The sequence below is a fragment of the Quercus lobata genome, chromosome 10 (assembly GCF_001633185.2).
Source record: "Quercus lobata isolate SW786 chromosome 10, ValleyOak3.0 Primary Assembly, whole genome shotgun sequence".
In the NCBI taxonomy this organism is placed as follows: domain Eukaryota; kingdom Viridiplantae; phylum Streptophyta; class Magnoliopsida; order Fagales; family Fagaceae; genus Quercus; species Quercus lobata.
Window position 1 is genome coordinate 44,821,394 of NC_044913.1, and position 27,483 is coordinate 44,848,876.

Here is a 27,483-nt window from a genome sequence, read left to right on the forward strand (position 1 = left end):
GTGCAAAGGGATATTGATCTAACGCATTTGTCTACCTTGTCTGTTATTTTGTCCAATTGGTGGTTATGGTAGTTATTCTGTCATTATGGTTTAACTTTGTTAAACCTTTCTGATCACCACTTGAATACACTGTCATTGTTGACCTTGTATTCTGAAGGGATATTGTCTCTATTGAGACGCCTTCATGCTTTGACTAAAATCTTTATTAAAGATTTCTATTTTGGCAGAATTTGGTTTGAGATTTTAGCCTTAGAATGGCTATCTTGCTTGCCAGGCAATTGACCATTAATTTTAAAATTAACTGTTTAAAGGACATTATGGAAGTGACAATGAGGTAGGAATAAATATATTTTGAGAAAGGACAAGAAAGAACTAAAAGTCATGATCCTATAGTACAAGGCAAAGATCTTGTCATAGAGATAGATGGGAGAAATGTTTGAAAGTCAAAATAATGGAAAGATACGTAGGAAGAAAAGAAGATAGACTAGAATAGTCAACAAAAGTAGGAAAAATATTTTATTTTCATAAAGACTTTTATATATATATATATATACTTAAATATATATTCTTAAGTACTACCACTGGGTAGAATAGTATTATCTACCATTGTAGGATTCTCATCATCATCTATTACTAGGTCACTGTTATTAGTATTTTTATCCTTTAAAATGGAAATGTATTTCAATAAGTGTATAGCCTTGGGGAATGGGGGTAGGAGGAACTTAAAAAATACTTCTGTTTCCAGAATATTAGTACATATTCCATTGTCTGTCATGAAAAAATGGTAAATTAAAGCCAAAAAATGATTTCCTAATATAACTTTAGAGGACAACTTATCTGCTAAGAAGAAAGATGTTCTGAACTTGATTCCATTATTATATATTTATGCCTTAGTTAGTTTATTACTTATTTTAATTCTATCACCATTAGCCTGAGTTAATCTATCTGTTGTTGATTCATAATACTTAGAGGGTATTAATCCTTCTTGTATGCAATTCATATTAGCACTTGAATCAACAAGGGCAATAACTGTTAATGAGAATTCTTTATGAACTACCAAAGTTATCTCCATATACCACTTTTTGGAATATCATTCTGTCAATTATATTTAAAAATTCATCTTTATCATCTTCTTTGTGAGAACTTTGACCAGTATAATTATGTCTATCAAGAAAAGGGGAGTCTGTCAATGGTTCATTAAAATATTTAATTCTATATTTTATGCTAATTACTTGCGCAGTTATCTGTTCAACCATGCCTTTGAATATGAAATTTTTTTATTTTAATTCTTTCAGTTCATTTTTTAGGTTATTAATATCTATTTGTAGGTCCATCACAGTTATAGGTTTATTGGGTTTAAATCTATCAGTAATTTCTGTAAAATTATAAGTTGGCTTATAATATTTTAGATCTATTTCAAAACTATCAGTTTCAATTAAAGATTCTTTTAATTTATATAAATAATCTTTTTTAGATTGTAGATCTGGAAGTCTATCTATCAAATCCATTATTATGTCTTCTTGTTTTGTTAAGACACTTATTTTTAATTTTCTTTTACAATAACAATTATCAGGATTATTACAGTTACATAATTTAACATTTTCATCATGTAAAGAAACATCTGCAAATGATGATGAGGTGATGTTACTATTATCTATCTGGTGAATTTCATTATCTGTTTCATCACTATCTGTCAGTTCTATTATACTCATTAATTTATCCTTTAATTTTTTGGATATATCAAGTTTATTTATCTTTCTTTGAAAGTTACAATATCTGCTAATATGTCCCTTTTCCCCACATTTGAAGCGTGTAATGTCACTTTCCCTACGTCTATCATGTTTCGTTCTTTTGGATTCTTCTTTCTTGTCTTTAGACTTACTTTTATAATATCTTCTATTATTGTTCTTGTATCTATCACTTCTATCATCTTTCTTTTCTTTTCTTCTTTTCCTAGAGGGAGCAATTAATGGATCAAAACCATATTGCTCACAAAAAGTTTCTAGCTCTTTTTTCGCATACCTTTTTTCTTTTTCTATCTGGTTTTTTAGCCTTAAGTCATTACATAGCCATAGACCTGTTTTATTAATTGAAGATATTATGTCTCCATATGTTAGGCTAAGATAGTCTATAGTTCCTTCATTATTAGCTATATCAAGTCTAACTTTCTAAGCAAAGAAATAGGGTAAACCAGCAATGAATTTTTCTTTCTAGTAGGATTGTTGACAATCATTCCTACTTAAAACTTTTGAAATAAAAACATCTTTATACCATCTAAAATCTAAAAGTTGTGGACATCTTAAATTAATTGAAACATCTAAAGCTCTTTCTTTATATTGATTGGGATCACCAACAAAATGTTTAGTTATGGTAAAAATTAAAGTTTTAACTGCATCTTGTGAAGGCTGTCTATCTGTCATTATAACACTTCCATCTATTTCTCTTTTAACAGCTGTTAATATTCCATTTTTGTCATCATTATTTAAATAATGATCCCACCAGCCTTTCAACTGACCAGTAAAACCAGTGACAATTAAATGAGCTATTTGATGGTCCTATTTTCCATGATTCTTGTAAACATTAGTGAGCAAAGTCATTTCATGTAAAAGGTTTATTATTTCATATTCTAACATTCCATCAATATTTCATTCATGAATTAAATCTGGCAAATAAGATGAATTGACATAAGTATGTCTTTCTTCGAATTGTAAATCAAGGGGAATAGGTTTAGGATACCAAATTTTTCTAGGGTATAATTCTTCAATTCTTCCTTTTTTACGATCTTGTGACGAAGATGCTAAAGTTAATTTATTAATTTTTAATTTATCTGTATATTGTGATTCCAAATTATTTATCTCAGATAAATCTATCAAATCCATCAATTGATTGTCTTCTGATTCTTCATCCTCCGGAAAGTCAGCTCGTCCTGTTGTATTTAACATTATAATATTCTTATTTTTTAATGGCTCCATATCCTTTAATGATTCTAGTTTCATTAAGTCTAGTTTTTTATTTATTTCATTAAGTAAATTATCAGTTTTCTCTGTCATGGGTTTCTTTAAAGGTGCTCTAAGGTGAGGAGGTATTTCATGAGGGATAAACAAAGGGGTATTTGACGTATTTTCTTTTTTTATGGAAGTAAAAGGGGGTGTTATTCTGTCCTTTATGTCTTGTAGCTTTTGGCCAATTGTTTTCAGATAAGTATTGGTGTAATTGTTCTGTTGAATTATACTATCTAGGTTCTTATTATCATCACTTAGGCTAGGTCTTTTGATAGGAGTAGCCAACAGTTGGACTCCACTATTTTGACTAAATATAATTGATTCATAGGGTGGATAAGTCTGATACACTTTCTCATGATTTTCTGTCTTTGTCCATGACAATATTTTCTCTATTACAATTATCTTTTTGTTATGATAATCCAAAAAGTCAAAGAAACTAAAGTGTATTTGTAAATCTGTCATCATTTCATAATACTTAGTTCTTAAATTATTTCTTTCTTGTTCATTGTATTCTTCAAAGAATTGGTTCTTTCTGTCACTATTTTCAGGTTTTAAGTAATCATACTTTAGTAGTTCTTTATCTGAAACAAATTCTTTAGATAAAACATTAATTTGTCTATCATCTATAAATCCTAATATATCTATGTGGGTAGGAGAATCAGGTTGAGGTTGGGGCTGATAAAGAGGTTGGTGGACATTAGGGGTAGTTTGTGTGGTATCTATCGGATAATAAGCTATTTCTGTCTGGACAGGGGTTTTCTTAGTGTTCATAGGAGGAAGGTGTATAACTAGAGGAAGATTCTGAGGAGGTAAAGGTTTGGAATCAGAGAAAGGTGTCCTAGAGGAAAAGGAGCTTCTAGGGGTAAACATCATAGGGGTCTTTCTGCCTGTAGAACTATTATGTCTTATGAGACTATCAATGTGTCTGTCATTATTATTAAAAGAAATAATAACTGTACCATCTATATTTTGGGCTATGAAGTCTGGTTCAGTGTTTTGTATATTTGGTGCAGGGGTAAATAATAGCTCTCTGCCTCTCTTTTTTTTTTATTAGCAAGGTTGGAAATAAGGTACCAATTTTAACATTTTCTTTAATCTTTATTAGAAACAAATTCATACACTATTGAATCATTGATTTTGTATTATGAGATTTTTATTTTTGTTGTGATATTTTCTTGTTAATCACTTTGATAATATTATTCAATTTTTGCTAAAAATTATTTTGATTTGATAGGACAAATTTAGTTGTAATTTCAAGTAAATTTTTATTAATGAAACAGGTTTTATTAAAAAAAAAAATTGTAATAGTTGTGGGCAAATTAACAAGAAGTAGAGTTTTATGAGATGGGACGGGATGAAGCAAGACAAAACCATGCAGGACAGGAGCGAAGACCCCATCCTTCAGACCCACCTTGCCCCACCCCATTGCCATCCTCTGTGTGAGTGTGTGAATTTTAAAAATTGATATACTAGCTTAGGAGTTTTTTTTTTTTTTTTTTCCTTAAGGGGAGCTCATAATTTTTCGGACCAAAGTATAACAAGAAAAATTTTAATTATATTTATTTAATAAAAAAAAATTTTAAAAACAGTGCTCCTGTGGAAAAAGTTTTAAAATGTTACGGATGAAAAAGGCGAAAAGAAAGATGGAAAAAAATTAGTTTAAAGGGTATTTTAGTCTTAACGGGAGTATTTTATTCTTTTATGCTTTTCTGGCATTCACCAAAATCTATTGTTGTTTCCTATTCATCATAAAATGCAGGGATACGTTAGTAAAAATCACTATAGCTTAATGAATGCCACTGGATGCACTGGCATCCATTCCATAAATAAATGTTAAATTAAGTTATTTATTTGGTAATCAATAATATGTAGCGTTGTGAAGCTCATGTGGTAAAATTTATAGCATTCTAAACACCACTCTATTGTTATTTTTTATTTAGTTTATTAAAATAATTTTCCCTGAAGTTATTAATTTAAGATTAATGATTACCACACATAAGCTGAAAATACGATTTCAATTAAATTTATGATTTTTTTTTTTAATTTCACAATTATAACTGAAATCGTGTTTTAAAAACATAATTTCAAAGGCTATGTGTAATAATAATTAACCTTAACGTTAAACCACTACATAATTTGGTGAATATTAAACCTTTCTCTCTCTTACAGCTTGTAGGAGAGAGAAAGTTTCTCTCTCTCCCTCAGTAGGAGCTTTTTTCCCCTTGCCTAGTACAAGTCTCATATCCCTCTTTCACTGGGGGTTTTTAAGCATCTATAACTCTTTGCAGAAGTGTTTGAAGTTTTCTCCATCTCAATCACGCAATCAGACTTCACGTGGTGTGCGCGCGAGCCTTCAAGTTCTCTCAGAACTGCTTGGATGATGGGTTCTAATCAAACGTTTGTAGATATGGGAATAATGGCTTTCTAGATTAGGTTCAAATCTGGGTTTCAAATGAAGTGGCTTCTTCTCTTTTGTTTTATTTGTGGTGTTTTGGGTCTTGGTGAGACCGATTGTCTCAGGTATTTTGGGGGCTGGACCAGAAAAAGCAATGGTTTCATGGAGGTTTTTGAGAATCATAGAGTTGCAAGCTATGGTGGGTCGGAGGAGGAAAGATTGAAGGAAGTCACTGGTGTTCAAATTCCGGTGGTTGCTAGTCAAGCATGGCTAGGTCCGGAACATGTGCACTCAATAACTCTCTCAAATCACACAAGCTCCAACAACACCTTAAGCCCAACGCCCTCCTCAACTGTGCACTCTCGTGATTCCCAAGGGTCTTCTGTGAAGGGTAAGAATGTAATTGTCAAGGCCCCGGTTTTGGGCTCTCCATTGTTGGCATCTTAGGCCCAATTTTCACCCAACCCATTTCCTACAAATAATCCATCTCCTTTCGATGAGCCCACCAATTCCCCTTTATGCCCATAGAGAAGGCTTTTAAAAGGGATGTTGGAGCCCAAGGAAAGGTGATGCAGCGTAGGCGTGTAGAAGCAGAATCTAAAACACACAAATACTACAACTCTTCCACTAAACCTAAGTTCTACAAGAACACTAGGCTAATAGGCACAATAATAGAGAAAACCTCTCTAGCAAACTTTTATTCAAAACACACATAACAATAACCTCTCTATAAAGAGTATATATAGGAATAGAATTCCTCTTACTCCTTTTAGGAAAAGAAATAATAAACCTACTTCTACTTGAGAAAGGAAAAACAATTTAACTAGGAAAAGAAAAACAATTAAAATCCCAATTCAACTAGGAAAAGGATTTTAATTCAAAGTACTAGAGTAAATAAATCCTAATTCAAATAGGAAAAGGAAAACAATAAAAACTATTTGTTTCTTCATAACGTGATTTGCATCATTCTCCCTAGGTTGGAAGAAACTCGTCCTCGAGTTTGGAGTTTGGATTGGAATTGTCTCCTCGATATGGAACAAGATGCTTAACATTGAAGACGTCAAATGTACGCATATGACTTGGAAGTTTCAATCGATAGGCATTAGGATTAATTTTCTCAAGAATCTCCAAAGGACCAATCTTTCTAGCAGCTAGTTTGTTGTACTTTCCCACAGGAAAGTGATCTTTGGTCAAAATTGCCCAAACAAAATCACCAATCTCAAATTCTACTACTCGACGTTTCTTGTCAGCGGCTTGTTTGTACTTAGCGGAAGTCTCCTGTAAACGCTTAGCAGTAGCCGTATGAATTTCTTGAATTTGTGCGATTAGATCCTCAGCTTTCACATTGACACGCTTCAAGTCAGGGATAAACCGCCGGTAGAATGACACCAACCCATGGAAACTGCGGACCTCGTGGACTGTGGTTGGTATTGGCCATTGTTTAACAGCAGTAACCTTTGATTCATCAACTGGTAGTCCATCCTTGGACACCACATAACCAAGAAATAAAACACTATTTGTCATAAAAGAACATTTGGTTATGGTGGCATAAAATTTCTCCCTACTTAGAACTATGAGTACCTCACAAAGATGTTGGAGATGTAAATCAATATTGGCACTATATATGAGGATATCATCAAAATAAACTACAACAAACTTGCCGATGAAGGGAAGAAAAATCTGGTTCATAACACGCATGAAGGTGCTAGGAGCATTAGAGAGTCCGAATGGCATTACTAGCCACTCATACAACCCCTCACGTGTCTTGAATGCTGTCTTCCATTCATCACCAGGACGTACTCGAATTTGATGGTACCCACTTTTTAGATCCAACTTAGAAAACACTGTAGCACCACTCAACTGATCAAGCAAACCATCCAATCAAGGAATAGGGAATCTATACCGGACTGTAATTTTGTTGATGGCATGACTGTCGATGCACATTCGCCATGATCCATCCTTTTTGGGTGTTAGTAAGGCTGGCATGGCACAGGGACTAAGACTCTCTCTAATGTGCCCTTTTAACAACAAACCCTTTACTTGTCTTCTAAGTTCTTCATGCTCTTTTGGGCTCATACGGTAGTGTGGGCAATTAGGTAGATTCGAACCTGGTACAAGATCAATTTGGTGTTGTATATCCCGGAGTGGCGGTAACCCCTCAGGTAGATCACTAGGAAATACGTTTGTAAATTCATCTAATAAAGATTGCACAGCCTCTGGTACTACACTACCCTTTGAGCTCTCCTTTCCCAATAATACAAACACCAACCCTAAATCAAACATCTCTTCAGCAAATGCCCTTTTAGCTAAGAGATTCTTACCCCCTCTTGAAGTTGGCTTAGGTTCAATCTCCTTACAGGGCAACAACACAATTTTTGTGCTACCAAACATGAAACTGTATGTATTCTTCTTACCATCATGTTGAACCTCTCTATCATATTGCCATGGTCTACCAAGGAGAAGATGACATGCATCCATAACTACCACATCACACCATGCATTATCCTTATATTTCAACCCAATAGAAAAAGAAACCAAACAACGTTTAGATACAGTTACCTCATTGCCCCTTTTGAGCCAAGATAGTTTGTAAGGGTTAGGGTGCTTCTCTGTTGCTAATCCCAATTTTTGAACAGCCTCTTCTGATACCACATTCTCACAGCTTCCAGAATCAATAACAAGTCTACATACCTTGCCCCCCATAGTACATGTAGTTTGAAAGATATTGCTTCGGAGCCAATCCTCGCCTTCAGATTTGCGAGGTGTGAAACACGCCCTTCTTGTAACTAACAAAGGGCCATCATCCCCCTGCACATACTCCTCTTCCTCTTCAGCATCATAAACAGCTTCTTGCTCAAAGGTATTTAAATGATCATCAGTACATTCTTCACTCTCAATAAATAAACCCTTACCATACCGGCCACCCTTCTCGCAATCAGCCATTCTATGCCCTGCCTCACCACACTTGAAACATCGAGAGCCAGAACTACTAGCTGCAATGCGGTTGGGTTGTGGATTAGCTTGATTAACTTGGCATTTTCCTTGTGTAGATTGTGTAATTGCACCATAAGGAGGAGCTACTAGTGGTAGTCGGTTGCCACTACTATTTGAAACCATGTTAGTCCTCCTATTCATCGTCTTCTCTAAATGCAAAGCTCTCTGATGGGCTTTAGATACAGAAATTGGGTCAAATAAATTCAAAGTATCTTGAAATTGTTGCCTCATGCCTCCAATATAACGTGAAACTAATTGATCTTCTGAATCTGCAAGGTCAACTCTGGCTACAAGTTGATAAAACTCTCGAGTATACTCATCTATAGATTGTGTACCTTGCTTAAGATTGTGTAGTTGTTGATATAATGCACGCATATAATTATGGGGTAAGAATGCAGCACGCATATGTTTCAAAATTTTTTCCCAAGTATTGATTTTAGATTTACCTTGGCGAATACGACTTTGCTTTAATTGTTGCCACCATGCAGCAGCACGTCCTCTGAATTTGGTCGCCACCAAAGAAACTCTTTTGTCTTGCGGCACCTCCTTAAACTCCAAAATTTCTTCAACCGCAGCTACCCAATCTAGGAATTCTTCAGGTTGTAAACAACCTTTGAACTCTGGAATATCTAATTTGAACCCAGATTCCCATCTGTTTGAATTGTATGAAACCAAGGGTTTCTCCCTCCTCCTTCTATGTCCAGCAAACAGATTTTCCATCTCATCCTCAACATTATAGTCTACCTCATCTTCCTCCATAAAACATAGAGTTGGACTATGGTTTCGAGGCTGGTTAACAACGGCTAAGGCAGCAAGCTGCTTTGTTAGCGCTTCAAACTACTCTTCCATCCGCTGACAGCGTGCCTCTAGTTGTGTATTGCGTGCAATCTCATCGCGTTCATACTCACCATCTACAGCAGCGTGCCTTCCCCCACGTGATCCTCGTGCCATGGTAGGAACCTAACCTGGGCTCTGATACCAACTAATGCAGCGTAGGCGTGTAGAAGCAGAATCTAAAACACACAAATACTACAACTCTTCCACTAAACCTAAGTTCTACAAGAACACTAGGCTAATAGGCACAGTAATAGAGAAAACCTCTTTAACAAACTTTTATTCAAAACACACATAATAATAACCTCTCTATAAAGAGTATTTATAGGAATAGAATTTCTCTTACTCCTTTTAGGAAAAGAAATAATAAACCTACTTCTACTTGAGAAAGGAAAAACAATTTAACTAGGAAAAGAAAAACAATTAAAATCCCAATTCAACTAGGAAAAGGATTTTAATTCAAAGTACTAGAGTAAATAAATCCTAATTCAAATAGGAAAAGAAAAATAATAAAAACTATTTGTTTCTTCATAACGTGATTTGCATCAAAAGGAAACTCAAAACTTTAATATGCAAACACAAGTTAAATGCTGGGCTCTCGGGTTCATTGGAGAGAGTGGGGTGCAGTTGTTATTGTTTTTCCTCCCAGTTGTTGTATGCTCTCTCAGTTGTACCTCTGTTTTCAGTTAAATGAATATTTCATGAAATTATCAAAAAAAAAAAAAAAATTTGGTGAATATTTCTTATAAAATGATACTTAGCTTCCACGAGTTAACTTTCAATATGTTTGGTCAAGAAATGACCCCCATTAAAATAACTAGAAAATTATTATATACTAATCTATTTGGCATCTAGACTTTCATAAATAATTGGGTCTTGAGAGGTTAGACAAAAAATTTTACACCCAATTGATGTGGCAGATTGTTAGTAGTAGGTAAAATTGACGTCGGTCATGGATCCAGATAAAAACGAGTATATTCTTACCAATTCAACTATTATGAAAAATATTGTGAAATTTTTTGTGCATGTAGCATTGCTTTATAGGTTATTGATGTTGCATTGCATGCATGTATTTTAAATTGTGTTGCTCTCTAAATAAGACACTAATAAAGTCTTGTTTAGGCCAAGCGGTGGAGATTGGAAGTGTGGAATCCTTGCAGTTAGACTTTCAAACTATTAAAGTAGCAACAGATGACTTTTCTAATGCAAATAAGCTTGGAAAAGGTGGATTTGGTGTTGTTTACAAGGTACTATTACATTAACTTCATAAAAACTGTCCACCAAAATGTTTCTTTTAACTCTAAAAACTGGGGTATGTTTCTTTGAACCGCGGTTGAATCCTTTGGTTTTGAAAATTGTAGACAGTTTTCGCAGGTTTAGTTCAGAGCTTTTCTTTCTTCTTCTTTTTTGTGTACTTATAGGCTCAGCCATTTTTGAATCTTCATTCTTCAACCTTGGACCTTCAGATTGCACTACCATTTTCTCATATTCTTCTTCTTAGTCTCACTCGCTCTCTCTATCATGGTTTTGGCGACTACTATTTTTGCATTTTTCTTTCTGCATTTTTTTTTTCTGATTGTTGTTTCTAAATTTTTCTCTCTCCCTATGTGTTTTGCCAGATTCAGAGGGTATTGTACCTGATGCAATTGTAATCAATGATTAAGATTGAAAGTTGAATAAACAATTTTCAATCTCAACCATTAAATAAAATATATTAAGAGAAAGTTAAAAAGTTAAAATTAAAAAGTAAAAAAAAAAAATTGTGAGAGAAAGTGGATGAATTACATCAAGTGCAATATTTTAGGTATTGCACCTGATCTCAATCAATGTTTTGCCTATGTACTCTACAGTCTTCTGGTCTACTCTGCATGATCCATGATGGACAACTTGCTTTTCAATCGTCCACTAAATACTTGTTGTCAACCACTTTCTTTTTAAAATGTTATTGGGCTTTGTTCTTCATTTAATCAAATATTTTAATGGTTTGTCTGCCAACTCTTCTAGTTCTAGCATTTGTTTTTGTTTATTTTTTATTTTAAAATTTTTCATAAATGATTGAATATTCAAACAGGCTTGGGCATAAAAACATTATTGGGCAGTGAAATGGGCTTGGGCATAAAAAATTATTGCGTAGTCAAAGGGGCTTGAGTATGGCTTAAGATAATTTAGACATAAGCTCCCATAAAAGAGTAATTTATTAAGCTCTAACAAAAATTATTTATATTTGGTTAGAATTTAATATTTCTTATTTGCCTTATGTTGAGGTCTAAAAAGTCACAATGTTGCACCAAGGCCCAAAATAGCACAAAGAATTGAACTCCATAAAAAAATAAATACTTGAGCTTGCAATGAAGAAAAAGATGGTAGGCCCAAATCCATTAAGGATTTTAAGGAGCAACACAAACCTACGAATGGATAAGCCTTAAAACTCATAAAACGAAGGGAAGAAGAAAAGCGCAGCCCGCCAAATTCAAAAAATCGCTAGGGAGCCCAGTGGTAAAAACTGGGTTGAGATACTTGGGGATTGCCAGGAGCTCGGGATCCTTAGGACGTGCAGCAAAGCTAGGGTTGGATTAAGACAGTTCAAAGGAGGTGCCAAGAAACACAAGGAATGAGAATCGATATGTCCCTATTAGCCACCCAATGATGCAGAAAGGAATCAGAAGGCTTGGGAACTAACAATTCATGAACAAGGGCCTAGTACCTCAGGGAACCCAAAAAGAAGAACCATGAAGGGAAGTGACTGAGAAACTTTCAACCTGGCAGGAGGGAATCAGCTCACTTAGGAAAAATGACAAAGGGAAAGGCAGCCAAAAACTGAGTCTGAAAAGGTGAGGTTTGGAAGACTTAAAGGAAGAAGGATCAAAGGTCAGCTCTCTAAGGACACTCCAGAATAGAAAGTCAACAAGAGACTTTTAGGAAAGAAACACCAAAAGAAGAAAATTATGAGAAGTGAAGATGGGAATAGCCACCAATGTTGCTGGCACAACATTGGTTCTGGTACCCAGGAGAGCAAATGGGGGGAATAAGTGGTACCCCGGGAACCCTAAGATGACACTATAAAAAGGAGAAACAGCCAACAGTAAAAGGCATTCAGCAACAGTGAATTAGAGTAGAATCATTGAGAAAACTCTGTTAGAATTCAAATAAGAAAGAAAAGAGAGGGAAATACCGCCTGGTATCCTTAAACAGCCACTAAAGAACACACTCGGATTCAAAAGGATTCAAACTTTGCAAGTTTTAAGGCTTGAAGAGCCATCTAAGTCTGTGATTTTTGAACTTATTTGGACCTTATAACATGACCTAGTGAGCATAATTTATTACACAATTAAGAAAGTAATGGAATATTTCACATTGTCTTAAGGACCCTTAACGTTTTATTTTGTGTCTTTCTTTACCACATTGCCCTTTTATTGTTTCCTACTGTTCAATTCATATATTTCTTGTTTGTTAGTATGTATGTGTTGTGGGATTTGTGTTCTGTGCACCATCTGGTTTGTAATCAGCCCATTTAGCTGCAGTAAACCAAGCCTAGTACCTAAAAACAACAAGTAAAGGGCCCAGGGTCCTTGTTTCTACTTGGACTTGAGCACTGTCTGAAAAAAGACCCACACATTTTGGCGACTTCACTGGGGACTAGGTAAAGGAGAGGGAAGAAGTAGTCCTTTCACAAAGCATGGCTCCAAGACCAAGGAACAGTAAAGGGAGCAATGTGTCACATGCGACATCTGAGCTCGTAGGAGAAAATGAAGTAGCCTCTAGACAAAGGAATGAAGTACCTTTGGTAGAGTAGGAGGTCGTCTCAGGACATAGGCGCATAGGGCAAGAGTTAGACCTTGTGGCTCAAATGGCAGAAATGTTGAAAGATTTACAACAAGAGACCTGCCTCCTCAAAGAGGGCAGGACCCAAGAAATCAGGGATAACACCCCCCTATGGTCAACCAAGACAGAGCCCAACCAGAGGGAGGGTCAGCAATAGGAGGGGAGGTAACCCCCAATATCTCACACTAGCAGATGTCAATACCCTTTTGGAACAAGAAAGGGAAAAGCTCTCGGGGGTCCCCAAGAAATTTTCTTAGGATCCCCCATTCCTACCAGAACTCCTTGGCAAGCCTTATCCTAAAGAATATGAACCCCCAAAGTTCCATCCTTTTGATGGAAGAAATGGGAGTGCTGTGGAGCACATGAGTAGGTTCATTCATATCATAGGCCCTTACGTAGGAGATAAGGAGCTGTGTCTAAGAGATTTTGCTAAGTCCTTAATGGACAGAGCATATACGTGGCACAACACCTTGAGGCCTTGGTCTATCAAGACCTGTGACGAGATGATGGAGAGGTTTTGTGCAAAGTACTATCCAGTTGTAGACAAGGTCACCTTCCAAAGCCTTTAAATGGTAAGGTAACAGCCTAGAGAGGATCCTGTCCAGTTCATCAAAAGGTTTAAAAATGTTTCTCTGGACTGCTATGGAGACCATGAAGAAAAAGAGCTATGGAGACTTGCATATCCAACATGCTCTTTGATTAGAGGCTTAATCTCAAAAATCTATGCATAACCCGATTCGCTGACCTACTACAAAGAACTAGCAGAACCGCATTAACCATTAGGACAAAAAGAGTGCCAGTACCCCAGGCCACGACAGCATTAGTAAGAGAAAAAAGGAAAAGACATGAAGGAAAAATGGTCAAGGAACCACTTGTGATCCTATGTGCTGTAGAAGAATTGAACCATGTTTTGGATAAATGGATTGGAGATGGAATCATTAGGCCATTCATTGTATCTAGACCACCTACTGAGGAAGAAAAAAAGAATCCATTGTTTTGCAGAATTCATAACTATGTCAAGCACTCTACTAAGGATTGATGGACCGTCCGTAGGCTTTTTCACAAGAAACTTAGGGAGGGAACCCTATAGCTCACTCAGAAGGAACCCAAGGTGCAAAGGAGCCCTTTACCCAATCACAAGGGGAAGGGAGTGGTGGCTGTGGTGATCCATAGGAACCCAGTGGAAGCAGAAGAGTTTGAAGGATCCTTCCATCCAAACACAGTAAGGACCCTTCAAAAATGCCCTAAATTCATAACACTGTTCAATTAGTTGGGATTTGGGCCAGAGGCGAGAAAGATGCCCACAGAATCCCTTATGAGTATAGCCGCAGATTCAGGATTAGAATGTTTCACAGCAGAATCCCATGCCAGCTGAGCTTACTTGAAGACAACCAACGCAATAACCTTCACTGATGAAGACGTAGAAGTTGAGCATTTAGACCATCACAGACCCCTTTATTTAATGGCCACCATAAACGGTCTCTAAATCAAAAGAGCATTGGTAGACATAGGGGCTTCACTTAACCTCAAAGTCCTAAGTGCACTGAAGGCTGTGAGCCTGACTGGCAAGAGGATTTTGGAGGCTCTTATGGAGATAACATGATTTGGAGGTTCAGCAAAATCAACTGAGGGATATGTGCAGCTAGCCTTAAGGGTAGGCCCAATAGTAGCCCTGACCAGATTTCATGTGATTAACTCAGAGGTTTCTTACCATGTTCTGTTGGGACGCCCATGGCTCCACAAGCATCGCCTTATTCCCTCCACATACCATCAATGTGTTAAAGGGAGATTGAATGGGAGGCCTGTAAGAATCCCTACGAACTCGAACCCTTTTATCCAAGGAGAAGTGAACTTTGTAGAAATAATGTTTTATGACGAGTTAGAACCGGATGATGAGAGCCCCACGTCGGGGACCTCAAGAGCACTTGTCTTGGAAGAAAAAGAAGGAGGGGGTGCCCATAACCTAAAGAACCTCTTGGATAGAAAGAGGCAAAAGAAGAAGACCAGCTACTCAGGCTCCTGGAAATGAGTGGTAGTACAAGAGCTCAGTGGAAGGCCAATTTATCGCTTATGAAGGTGCGTGGGGCCTGAATGCATCGTGTAAGAAGGTCCCGGACCACCAGATTGTATGATGGCTCAAGAAGAAATCCAGGAGGACCAAGTCAAGGAAGCACAAATCTAGCCCGAGAAGGAATTGGAAGAGATAAACTTGGGGGCTGAGCTAGGATCTCAAAAGCCTATTCTCATTAGCAGTCAGTTGGCAGCACAAGAAAAGTAGTTAGTGGCATTACTCAAGAAATATTTGGATGTGTTTGCATGGACATATGATGAGATGCATGGTCTCGATCCAGGACTGGTGGTCCATTCTCTCAATGTAGACCCAGAAGTCAAGTCAATAGTTCAACCATCCAGGGTCTTTCACATTGATATAGAAGCTTAAATAACTTAGGAAGTCAAGAAGATGCTGGCAGCTGGTTTTATCAAGCCCATCCAGCATCCCAAATGGCTCTCCCACATAGTACCCCTGCAAAAAAAGAACAGCCAAATTTGGTGTTATATGGATTTTCAAAATCCAAACAATGTATGTCCAAAAGATGAGTTCCCCCTGCCTAACGGTTACCTCCTTGTGGATTTAGTTGTGGCAAACTCCATGTTTTTGTTTATGGATGGATATATTGGATATAACCAAATCCGTATGGCTACCAGAGATGCAGAGAAGATAGCATTCAGGACTCCAATCGGAAATTTTTGTTACACTGTGATGCCCTTTGGCCTTAAAAATGCAAGGGCTATATACCAATGAACTATGACAGCCATCTTCCATGATATGATGCATAGGGACATGAAAGATTATGTGGATGATATTGTGGTAAATCAAAGACCAGGGTAGGACACTTCCAGATACTTGAAAGGTGCAGGAATTATAAACTATGCATGAACCCCATGAAGTGTGCCTTCGGAGTATCTGCTGGAAAATTTCTTGGGTTCCTACTACATCACAGAGACATAAGTGTAGATCCAGCCAAAGCCATAGTCATTTCAACAATGAAAAGGCCCACAACAGTCAGAGAGCTCAAAAGTTTCCTAGGGAAGGTCTCCTACATTAGGAGGTTTGTGCCAAGATTAGCTTCAGTCACAAGTGGTTTATCCAAAATGTTGAAAAAGGGGGCTGAGTTCACTTGGGGAATTGAACAACAGGAAGCTTTTCAAAGGATCTAGCAGACTATGAATTATCTTCCTACCCTACAAGCGCCAGTGCGTGGGTGACCCTTGTTGATATACTTAGCATCAAACTCCCAGGCTATAGGAGCCCTGTTGGCACATGAAGACGATGATGGGAATGAGTAACTCATTTATTATGTGAGCAGGACATTTAAAGATACAGAGACCAGGTACCCCAGGATAGAAAGAGCATGCCTAGTGGTTATCTATGCGTCCCAAAGGCTAAAGCGATACTTCTTAGCCCACCAAATCCTCTTGGTAACCAAGTCACATCCCATAAAAGTACTCCTGCATCAGCATCTCCTAACAGGAAGGACAACACAGTAGCTGGTCTTACTCTCTCAATATGACATCGGCCTCAGGACCCCCAAGGCTATCAAAAACCAAGCCATAGCAAATCTGCTAGCCCAATTCCCAAGAAAAGAAGAATGTTCACTAAGCGAGGAGATCCATAGGGAGGTGGTAATGGCAGAGCTCCCAGGAAAGAAGTGGATAATGAGGTTTGATGGGTTAGCAACAACAACTTCAAATGGACTGGGAATTGTGCCAAGTTGCAAAGATGGAGATACCATGCAATTTTCTTTCAAGCTTGGGTTTTCCTGTTCGAATAATGCTACTAAGTACGAGGCATACTTGACTAGGTTGGTCATAGCACTAAGCACGGGAGTAAAACATATGAGAGTTTTAGGAGACTCTAACCTTGTGGTCTTTCAGGTAAAGGGTGACATTACACTAAGAGAGCAAAGCCTGGCAGCTTATAGAGCTTAGGCATAAAAGGTGGAGCAAAAATTCCAAACCTTCAGTGTGGAATATGCCTAAAGGAGTGAAAACAGGTTTGCTGATGCACTAGCCACCTTGGGATCCTAGGCACCATTCAAAGGAAGAGGTACTCTGATAAGAATAAATAAGTAAGAACATTCCATCATAGGGATCCTCAAAATGATGTTCCCTAAAGAACCAAAATAGCAAGATTGGAGAAATGAGGTAAAAGGGAAAATAGAAAAGTTGGGACTTGAAGGAAGCATCAAAGAGCTAAATGATTACACTCTAATAGAAGGAGAGTTGTATAAGAGGCTACCCAAAGGGATCCTGTTCAGATGTATTAATGAGAAAGAAGGGAAGCTGAGATTAGAAGAATTACATAGCCAGATTTGTGGGATTGCAGAAAAGATTAGCCAATACAAAAGGATGCAGCACATGGGGTACTACTAGCTAAATATGAATAAGGAGGTTGCAACTGTACAGGAGGAATGTCAAAGGTATTGGCTTTCAATGGATAGAGAAGAAAGTTATGCTGTATTTGTAACGGAAGATTGGAGGACACCATTCATGAAATACTTGGCTCAAGGGATCCTACCAATTGACAAGGCATTGGCCCACCAGCTCAAGAAACTTGCCGTCAGGTACTTCTTGCAAAATGGGATCTTGTTCAAAAAGGGGTACACCGGGGATCCCCTAAGATGCCTAGGGCCTAGAGAAGCCAGAGAAGCAGTTAAGGAAATCCATTCTGGTGATTGTGGAAGTCACTCAGGGAAAAGAAGGCTCTACAGGCAGCTGTTGCAGTTGGGATACTATTGGCCAACAATGAAAAAGGACTCTGAGGAGCTAGTTAAGATGTGTCATGCATGCCAAGTGCTTGGAGATGTAATCCATACTCATCCAAATGTGCTGCAAGACATGACAATACTGTGGCCTTTCCACACTTGGGGGCTTGATCTTATAGGACTTATAAACCCTCCTTCTAATGGCCATATCTGGATCCTAGCAGCCACTGAGTATTTTACAAAATGGGTAGAAGCTATCCCTTTGAAAAAGGCCACTGGAACAGCTGTGGCAAACTTCATTTGGGAGCACATCATCATAAGGTTTGGGATCCCCAAGAGATTGATTAGTGACAATGGAACCCCGTTCATAGACAGAGACATGAAGAACCTGAACAAGGCATATTACATCAAACATGAAGGTCCACACCGTACTATCTACAAGGAAATGGTCAGGTTGAGTCTACTAACAAAGTGATACTGAAGTGGGAGGGGCTCTACATCATCAGGAAAGCTCATGATAACAGATATTACTACCTCACAAAGGAAAATGGGATGGTTCTAACAGATCCTATAAATGGGAAGTGGCTGAAACGGTACTACGCATGAAAGGGGGAGATTTTAGTACACCAAGACCCTTTTGTCAGCTCTCTAATCTGCTAAGTGTTACGTAGTTCTTTACTTTTTTTTGTCATGAGTTTTGTTTAAGTTCCTTTTTGTTAAGGAACCCATGGTAGAAGGACATTCTACGATCCTTGCTATCTTTGTCAATCCTTTTGTGTTTCTTAGTATGGTAGCTATGTTGCTTTTCAATGGAATATCCTTTTCTCATTTTTTTCTTCTTTGAGCTATAGCTAAAATGTACAATTGCGAAGTATTACATAACCCAAATGTGGGCAAATTTGTGAGGGATACCTAGGCCAGTGAAAAAAAAAAAAAAAAAAAAAAAAAAATTTGTGAGGGATACCTAGGCCAGTGAAAAAAAAAAAAAAAAAAAAAAAAAACCTTTAGCGCATGACCTAGGACTCACACCACAGTTAGTTCGAGTACATGACCTAGGACCACAGGCAGAAATAAGTGCCTAGGATACCTAGCTCAGTACTTTACAAAAGGGTCTACCTAGTTCATGATCTGGGACTTGAAAAAAAGAAAAATCCAATGTACCTAGTTCAGTACCTGTGCAATAACACTAGTCTTAAAAAGAAAATAGATCCATATTGCCATAAAAAAAAATTTAAAAAAAATAGGGAAAAGTCAGAAGTATTGTTCAAAAGCAAGAAATAAAGATAAACCTATACAACCTCAATTGACTAAAAAAAAAAAAAAAAAACTTATACATCTGAATTATTAAAGAAAAAAAAAAAGTAAGGAGCTAAGGTTTAAGGCCAGCTAGCAAAGAGCTTTCTGGGGAAATGGCAGGAACAGTAGAGGAAGAAAGAACCCGCTGCCTTTAACTTTCAAGTCTTGCAATGCCTTGTGAGCTCAAGCTAAAACCTCTTCAACAGCAGCAATTTCAGCATCAAGATTCTTGGAGGCCTGTCTCTGGAATGGCATATGGGCTAAGGAATGCAAATACTCTAGAAAAAAGGATAGATTAAACTTGGCTTCTATGAGATCCTGCCCTACTCCCCTCCATTCTAAAAGCCTCTCCTCGGATAAGGAGTTAAGAGAGGAATCCCTCAAAGAGATCAGCACAACACATAAAAGATCTTTCAGGATGTTGCCCAGAAATACACCTCCCTTGAACCCACTGGTGAAGTCCCCATGGGTTTTGAACAGCCCCTCCAACAGTGGTAGACCCTCAACAGGCACAGAGAATCTTAGGAAGTTGCCGAAAAAAGGCTTAAATCTATGAAAATGGCTCGCAGGAGGCTGTTGAACTCCAAGGAATCAAAGTGGGACAAGAAAGCAGGGAGCCCTGAGCTAGGATCTGAGACAGTCACCCCTGAAACCTCCTCCATTGTTATGTCTCCACTCTTAGGAATTAGAGAACTTTCGACCCTCTGGATGGTTTGGGGGATCCCTAGCTGAGCTTCAACAACCTAGACATTAGAAGTAGATTCCGCAACTACCTCAGTAACTACAGGCTCAAGATCCTTAGCACCTGAGTCAGCACTTGTAAAAGTAGACAAAGTCAAAAGGGGGAAAGAAGAAAAGAAAATATATAAAGTTGGGAAATTAAGAGAAAGCTAAAGAACTAGTATCAGCTCCTTATGGCAGAGCCTCCTCCTCTTGGCCCTCTGACTTCCCGGAGGATTCTGTGAAAGGACACACAACACGTTGGAGAAAAGGTGAGGAAACTTTGGCAAAATTACGAAAGTAAGGAAAGGATATTGAGGGCTTCACCATAGAAGAAAAAGGCAAGGGAGAAGTATGGAAGAGAAAGAGGAAAGATATGAACCAAAAAAAAGAGGAGGAAGGGGGAAGTATAACGATGGTGAGCAATACGCACCTTTAGAATCCTCTGACTCCAAAGAAGGGGCAGCCTTAGGAACATATTGGGCATTAGTTTGACCTAAAAGGAAAAAAAGAAAAGAAAAACAAGAACTCTCAGAAAGAAAGGCCAAGGGAGATAAGAATGGGTGCTAATAAAGAATGGATGAGGCTTACCTGCTTGTGTAGAAAAGGACACACCCTCAAGGACTCTTTGCCCAATGCAGGCTCAATTATGGGCTCAAGTGTCACAGTTTTAGTAGGACCGGGAGTCTACACGGGCTTGGGATCCTAGGGAATAGAAGGCTGGAGAGCTTTAGGGTCCTGAACAGCCAAGAGAACAAGAGGCAGAACGGGTTGGGCATCCTTCGCTACCTGCCCGACCTCCTCCTCCACACCTAAGGTAGCAGCAGATGGAGCTGTCACCACTTTTTTCACCATAACACCACTAGTCACAAGAGGAGGCACCTCGACCTGCCAAGGAAAAGAAGAGTAAGAAGAAGTAAGTGGCAGGACAAAAAATATATGTATGTGCACAGTACCAAAGCGAACAATAAAAGGCACAAGTAAAAGAAGGCCATACCACATCATCAACGGAAGAGTGACTCATAGCTCTCTTAAGGTCTGACTTGCACTTGGACTGCAAAAAAAAAAAAGGAGCTACCATTCATCAGCAAAAAAAAAAAAAAAAAAAAAAAAAAAAAAAAAAAGGGAAAGGAGCCTTGCCTTTCTCTTTCTCCCTATAGATCCTTCAATAGTCTTTTGTCTACTACGAGTACGCCCAGAGGGTCCTAAGGGAGATTTGGGTGTGATGTCAAAGGACCCCGAGGAACCCTAGACTGAGGAACTCATAAGAACCTGAAAGATAGAAGACTCTATCTTAGTCTTCACTCTAATCTTTGGGATTAGGGGATGCCCAACTTCCTTTCCAATTGTAGAGAGGTCCATCCCGTTGCGCTCCTCAGAAATGACTAGTTACTTACGAGACCTAACAGTTTTCCTCTTATTAGTCTCAAGGCCAACCTAAGTACCCTTAGCGCTTTCTTCAAGCTCAGCCCTCTTGACAACTTCCTGTTTGATCTTTTTCTCTTTACCTTTGCCCACAGGTGTGGCAGCACGAATTACCTCTACCACCCGACTCTTAATTGGCACACTAGAAGAAGTGTCCACAATGAGGTCACACCCTGACCAAACATCAAGAAAATCATTCGCGTAATAGACCCAACCACGCCTAGAAGCCTACCACTCCGCAACTCCTGTTTTGCTACTTATGGTAGCAGACACAATGCCAGCAGTAGGGAGGGCCAAGCATCTGTTAAAGTTAGGAGCAGAGAATAGATTAGGATTAAGAACCCTCCCAATCTTACCAGAACCAACGAAGTCTGAGAAGGACTTCTGAACTCTTCTCCAGTAACCAGCAAAGCCACTGGAAGCAAAGACTCCTCTCTGAGAGTTTGGCACCATAAACTGAGAACTCCTCTGTGACCAATAAGAAAAGGCTTGAAGCCTTAGGAATGGATCAGGGAAAGAAGAGAAGGTACTATTTCTTTAAACACTAGCGGGATGTCCTGGTCAAAACTAAATTGCCTGAGTACCAAGTGTGCCGAGTAGTGGGTGTACCTGGGACCACTTGATGAAGGCACTGAAAGCAATGAGGGACTGATGCAAGCCAAGTATGCCAAACTGCCTTCGTCCTCGCAACTCAGATCAAAGGTATTCCCTGGAAAGTTAAGAAAAGAGGCCAACACAAAATCGCAGACGAACCCATGACTGAACTCCTAGGGAGAGTGCCAACTCAAGTGCCCTGCTTGATCAAACAACTCCACCAAATTCAGGCAACCACATTTCAAGTTGGCCCAGCGAAAGATGATGGGATGGCTATCAATAGAACTGCCAATAGACCCTTAATCACATCTGGGGATCATTTGAACTTATCCTTTACAAAATTTAGACTCCTACATTTCGACAAAGTAACAAAAGAACAGTCCCATATGAACACCTGGAAAATGGCACAATGAAGGGACGAAGTAATAGCATAGCAAGAATTGCCTTAATCTTCATCTTCATGAAGCAAGTCTAATTGGGAGTAAACATGGCCTAAGAACATGGGGGCTAAGGGATACTGGGCACCCCATGCCAACCTAATTTACCAAATAACGCGTTTTTAGAAAAACATTAAATGCTACACTTTGACTTTTAGATATATATATAAATTTTTGTGAGTTAGAGAATCTGAACTTTTCTTTGGTAGTGTTTTTTTGTTTTTTCTTTTTGAAGAAGAAAACAAGTCTATAGGCACCGCACACTCCCTTTTTATCTTTTTGTTGTGGGCCAAAGGGGTTGGTACTTGATAGTAACTCTATGTGAGAAAGTGTAGCGAAGTTTGATTTGAAATTTTCAGAGACTGTAGCAAAACTGGAGCTAGGAAAGACAAAAATAATTGAGGTATAGATTTTTGGAGATCTGATTGCGTGTATCATTGTTTGGTTTTTGGCTATCAAACAAGCTTGGGTCAATTTTCTTGAAGTTTGGACTCCATCTTTGGTCCTTGGTAAAATTTACCCAATAACACGTTTTTAGAAAAACATTAAATGCTACACTTCGACTTTTAGATATATGTGTGTCTATATATATATATATATATATATATAAATTTTTGTGAGTTAGAGGATCTGAACTTTTCTTTGGTAGTGTTTTTTTGTTTTTTCTTTTCAAAGAAGAAAACAAGTCTATAGGCACCGCACACTCCCTTTTTATCTTTTTGTTGTGGGCCAAATGGGTTGGTACTTGATAGTAACTCTATGTGAGAATGTGTAGCGAAGTTTGATTTGAAATTTTCAAAGATTGTAGCAAAACTAGAGCTAAGAAAGACAAAAATAATTGAGGTATAGATTTTTGGAGATTTGATTGCGTGTATCATTGTTTGGTTTTTGGCTATCAAACAAGCTTGGGTCAATTTTCTTGAAGTTTGGAATCCGTCTTTGGTCCTTGGTAAAATTTACCAAATAACACGTTTTTAGAAAACTTTTAGGAGAATAATACCCAAATGAAGTTATTTATTATATAGCATAGTTTTTAGAACTAAGTTTGTCAAACTTGAGTTTGGGCTAGATCAAACCTGAGTTCCAATCACTATGGTTGCATACAGCTTGGAACATAGGTTTGTTAAACTCGAGTTTGAGTTAGAACTTGAGTTTGACAAACTCGAGTTCTAAAAATGTGCTATGTAATTAAATAACTTTGTTTGGTGCTATTCTCCTAAAATTTATCTAAAAATGTGCTATTCAGCAAATTTTTCCTTGGTCCTCTGTATAATGGTCATGCCCTGTGTTGAGAAGTAGTGGTTTTTGCACCTTTGCAAAAGAGATAGAAACAACATTTGGTAGTGGTTTTCTTTTCCTAGTGCCGCTATTGATATTTTTGGCCAACCATTTGTTTTCTAACCTAAAATTTATAGGTAAAAATTTACATGTAAAACATTTTAAGAAAAACATTTTTAGATGTTTAGTATGACAAGTAAAATTTTTCAAGTAAATCATCAAAATTAATGGCTTACCCACTAGAGCCAAAATCGGTAGTTAAAACGGTGGCTCTGGCAAATGGATTGCTGTGAATCGGCAACATAGCGATGTCTCCAGTTACCAGACCTTCAACACTAATGGTTGTCTCTAGCCACCAGAACAACAATTTTGGTTATCAACCCTCCATAAAAATAATAAATAAATAAATAAAATTGATATCTCCAATGGCCGGACCTTTGACATCGGTCGTTAGAACAACAATTCTGGCCACCAGACCATTAGAACTGGTAGCCAAAGCAGAAACTCTGACCATCAGGTCCTCACACCTATCATCAAAGTGGCGGCGGCTTTGGCCACTAGACCGGTGCCCTAGCCACCAAATCGGATGAAGGAAGCCATTGAATGTTTTTTAAAATATTTTGCAAATTTTTAAAGGTAAAACATTTTACAACATTTTATAAATGATTTTTTATGTAGGACAGAATCTAAAATTTATTGTTTGTAATTCATTAATTTTGTTATTTTATGTAATTTGTGTTATTTTAGGTTTAGGGTATTTATTTCCTTATTATTATGTACTTTTAATGCTATTTATAGTCAAATTAGAGTTTTGTGTGCTTTCCTAACTGCCCTAGGTGTTCTTTTGTTGAAGTTTATAGTGCACCACACGAATTATTGAATCAGTAGTTCCTTATGTATCTGCACACGGAAAAGAGATTTAATCACTGTCCATACTCCGTACGATTTTCAACAGCTCTTGCACATTGGCCATTGGCAATACTGCTTCATAACGTGGCAATTTCAAACAGTTTGACCACACAATCAGATACAAAATGTTAGGGAACCACTTATTAATCACAAGCCATTTGAAGCTACAAATATAAGTGGCCAAGTCATTTAACTACCAATATAGTTACACAATCATAAATCAAGTCACCCATCTAATACACCGCACTTAAACAAATACAAATCCCAATAATCTGTTTCAGCAAAATCAAGCTTTAAGGCCTTAACTGGCTAAGGGGTAAGGGAGGGTGGCAATGTGGTTATGAGCCACAGTACCAATCCATAGCTTCCCATTTGCCTCTTTAACTTCACTCACTAGCTTCATCACCATGGCCTTTCGATCCTCAAGAACTTCCAAAATCTCCCCTTTCTCATTGAAAAGTGAGATTACCGTATACATCCTCACCCCCATGACTCGGGCTAATAAACTCATTCGGATTGGTAACCGGAAGTAGAGACTTCGTATCCATGGATTGTTTGTGAGAAACTCTTGTGCAGCTGTCCTGCAACAATCTATTGCTACCCAGAACTGGCCTTTCTCATTTATTCTTACTTTGTCTGGCAGGGCCGGCTTTATGGTGGAGCAAAAAATGCAACCGCCTAAGGCCCCAAGTAAAAAAAAGGCCCCTAAATTTTAACCAATAGGATTATTTATAATCAATAAATAAAATAATTTTTTTTATTAGATGAAAAACAAATAAAAAAATAGAGAAAAATGCAACGTCGTCCACAATATTTTTCACAACACTTTTACAACTAATGCTAAGTAGCAAGTTATTACAGCCTATTGTTGATGGCAAAAAAATAATTATAGTGATATTTTCAAATAAAAAACAAAAAGCAGTTTAAAATCTAGGATTTGTTGTAAAAAATATTGTGAATGTTGCACTTCTAAAAAAAAAAGAATAATAATAAGAGTTTAATTAGCAAACTTTTACTAGTTTTCATCTAAATCTACCACTAACACCACTGTTTTACTTACCATTATCAATCTACCATATCAACAAGTATGAAAAATTTTGTCAAATTTTTTTGTCTTAAAAATTCAAAAAAAAAAAAATTTCTATGTAGCTCATGTTAATTAGTAGTAATTTTGCATCTAAATAAGATGATCAATTTCCGCTTTAGGCCCCCAAATGCATCAAGCCGCCCCTGTTGTCTGGGAAACCTGGCAGGTCTGCAACAAGTTCTGTGATTCCAGATTTTGGACCTTCCAACCAGTATCTCATTAGCCTGTCACAGTGCAAATGCAGAATGTATAATGAAATTAATGTCATTACATAGTTTTTGTGCTATACTCAAGAAAAATAGGTGGCTGACTTCTAAATGTCCAGCTTAGTAACAGATTTGCAGGACTTCAACAGAGATTTTGATGTGAATACTCTTGTATTTTTATATAGTGGTGAAATTGGTAGTTCATAATAATTTGCTTGATTGTCTGAGAAATACCAAACAATTTGGTCTGGGTGAATGTGAATGTGAATGTGATTGTGGATGAGAAATTACTAATTGGCCCAAAAGTTAAACCATTAGGAAATAGTGAATTTAAATGGGAGATAGAGTGTAGACATGTTTTAAATCTAGATCTCCTGCTTTCATACCATTAAAAAAAAAAAAACATTTGTCCCAAAAGCATAAATTATATAAAATTATGAATTTAATTATTTAACTATAATTCTAAAATAGGCATATTATACATCTCATTCATTATGAATCATTTGAACCATATAGAATTAACTGACATTGTTTAAGGAGGGAGAAAAAAGGGGGGGGGGGGGTGTTTGGGGTTGGGTTGGTGTCAAATACCTGCAGTTGGTGGTTTCAGTATAGAGGACGAAGGTTTGATCCCTAGATAATTGAACTCCATTTGGAAAAGCCAAGCCCTCCAAGACAACATGAGTTTTAGCAGATGGATCATATCTGAGAAGCCTACCAGTGGCTTCTCCTTCCAACAATACAAAGAAATGGTCCCTGCAACAAGGAAATTTAATATGCTTCAATGTTTGGCATATTGAAGGATGTTTTATTAATTCAAATGGTTTTAATATATGCACTTGTACACTTACACTCTGTTACTAGTATAATTAATTTATATTCCTTTTCACCAAAAAAATAAGTAGATTGATGATCCCTTTCTTTGAAATAAAGTCTCAACTAGGAGTGAGAAATGGACCCTGCCCACCCAAAAACCCGACCGACCTAACCCAACGCAAAAGGTTTTAGGTGAGTATGAGGATATTCGTGTCAGGTTTTGGGTCTTATTTTCGGGTTCGGGTCAGTATTGGGTTGGGCGTTGGGTCATATAAATAAACTAGTTTGAACCCGATTTTTTCTTTTGAAAAAAACCCTACTCTCTCCGCCTCCCTCAACTACCTCCCTCAGCTCTCCACCTCCCCTAGCTCTCTCTTTATTCCTCAAACCTCATCCTTACAAGCCATCCCCATCTCAGTTTAAAGCTTTGTGTAAGGTTGAATTTATTCAACCATCTAATTGGCTTTATTCCGTGCCAAATTTGCTTGTAATTCAGCATTTAGTAACCCTGTATTTAGGTGGGTTTGATGTAAGGGTAGTGAGTGAGATAGAGTGAAGTTTGCTCAAGAGTGTGCAAGAAAACAGAGACTCGCGGCTGGGACTCACGGGTGACTCGCGGCTGCAAGCCGCCAGAAGCAGCACACGTGCCAAGCATGCTGGAAGATGAACAGTCATGCTAGCTGGAGCACTACAGGACAAAACAGGACAACTGGCCATACAGTTATCTCGCGACTGGATCTCGCGACTTAGTCAAGCCGCGAGGTCAAGCCGCGAGCCACCCCTGTTTTGTAAAAACCTGACGTTTCACATTCCTCTCCACTCCAGTATAAATACCCCTATTACCCACGATTGAAAGAGAGCTTCCAGAGAGAATTTTGAGAGAGAAACCCTAAAGAAAAACC

The 27,483-nt window shown here is 37.8% G+C and overlaps 2 protein-coding genes and 1 long non-coding RNA gene across 3 annotated transcripts; all 3 read right to left on the reverse strand.

Moving 5' to 3' along the window:
* Positions 1–6,369: 6,369 nt before the first annotated feature.
* Positions 6,370–9,150, reverse strand: LOC115964820. The gene is made up of 2 exons (XM_031084064.1): positions 7,438–9,150; positions 6,370–7,257 (listed from the first exon to the last, which is right to left on the reverse strand). The coding sequence occupies exons 1-2, from the start codon at positions 9,148–9,150 to the stop codon at positions 6,370–6,372; spliced, it is 2,601 nt and encodes an 866-aa protein (XP_030939924.1).
* A 9,941-nt stretch (positions 9,151–19,091) lies between these two features.
* Positions 19,092–22,404, reverse strand: LOC115963170. Its single transcript, XR_004085730.1, has 5 exons — positions 21,864–22,404; positions 20,827–20,883; positions 20,421–20,717; positions 20,263–20,325; positions 19,092–20,068 (listed from the first exon to the last, which is right to left on the reverse strand). It is a non-coding gene; the product is annotated as an uncharacterized LOC115963170 (long non-coding RNA).
* Positions 22,405–24,507: 2,103 nt separating this feature from the next.
* On the reverse strand, positions 24,508–26,975 carry LOC115964821 (protein STRICTOSIDINE SYNTHASE-LIKE 13-like). The gene is made up of 4 exons (XM_031084065.1): positions 26,971–26,975; positions 26,357–26,521; positions 25,698–25,783; positions 24,508–25,150 (listed from the first exon to the last, which is right to left on the reverse strand). Exons 1-4 carry the CDS (start codon positions 26,973–26,975, stop codon positions 24,774–24,776), a joined length of 633 nt encoding a protein of 210 aa, XP_030939925.1. The 3' UTR covers positions 24,508–24,773.
* Positions 26,976–27,483: the final 508 nt, after the last annotated feature.

What these genes read in the sequence shown, in the direction of transcription:
- LOC115964820 (XM_031084064.1), bottom strand. Translation starts at nt 9,150, where the DNA reads ATGGAGGAAGATGAGGTAGACTATAATGTTGAGGATGAGATGGAAAAT. An exon ending in ATGAAGAACTTAGAAGACAA is followed by an intron (nt 7,258 to 7,437) that starts GTAAAGGGTTTG and finishes TTGCTTGATCAG; the next exon opens with TTGAGTGGTGCTACAGTGTT.
- LOC115964821 (XM_031084065.1), bottom strand. An exon ending in ACTGAAACCACCAACTGCAG is followed by an intron (nt 25,784 to 26,356) that starts GTATTTGACACC and finishes GCACTGTGACAG; the next exon opens with GCTAATGAGATACTGGTTGG. An exon ending in TTTCCCAGACAACAGGGGCG is followed by an intron (nt 25,151 to 25,697) that starts GCTTGATGCATT and finishes TTGGGGCCTTAG; the next exon opens with GCGGTTGCATTTTTTGCTCC.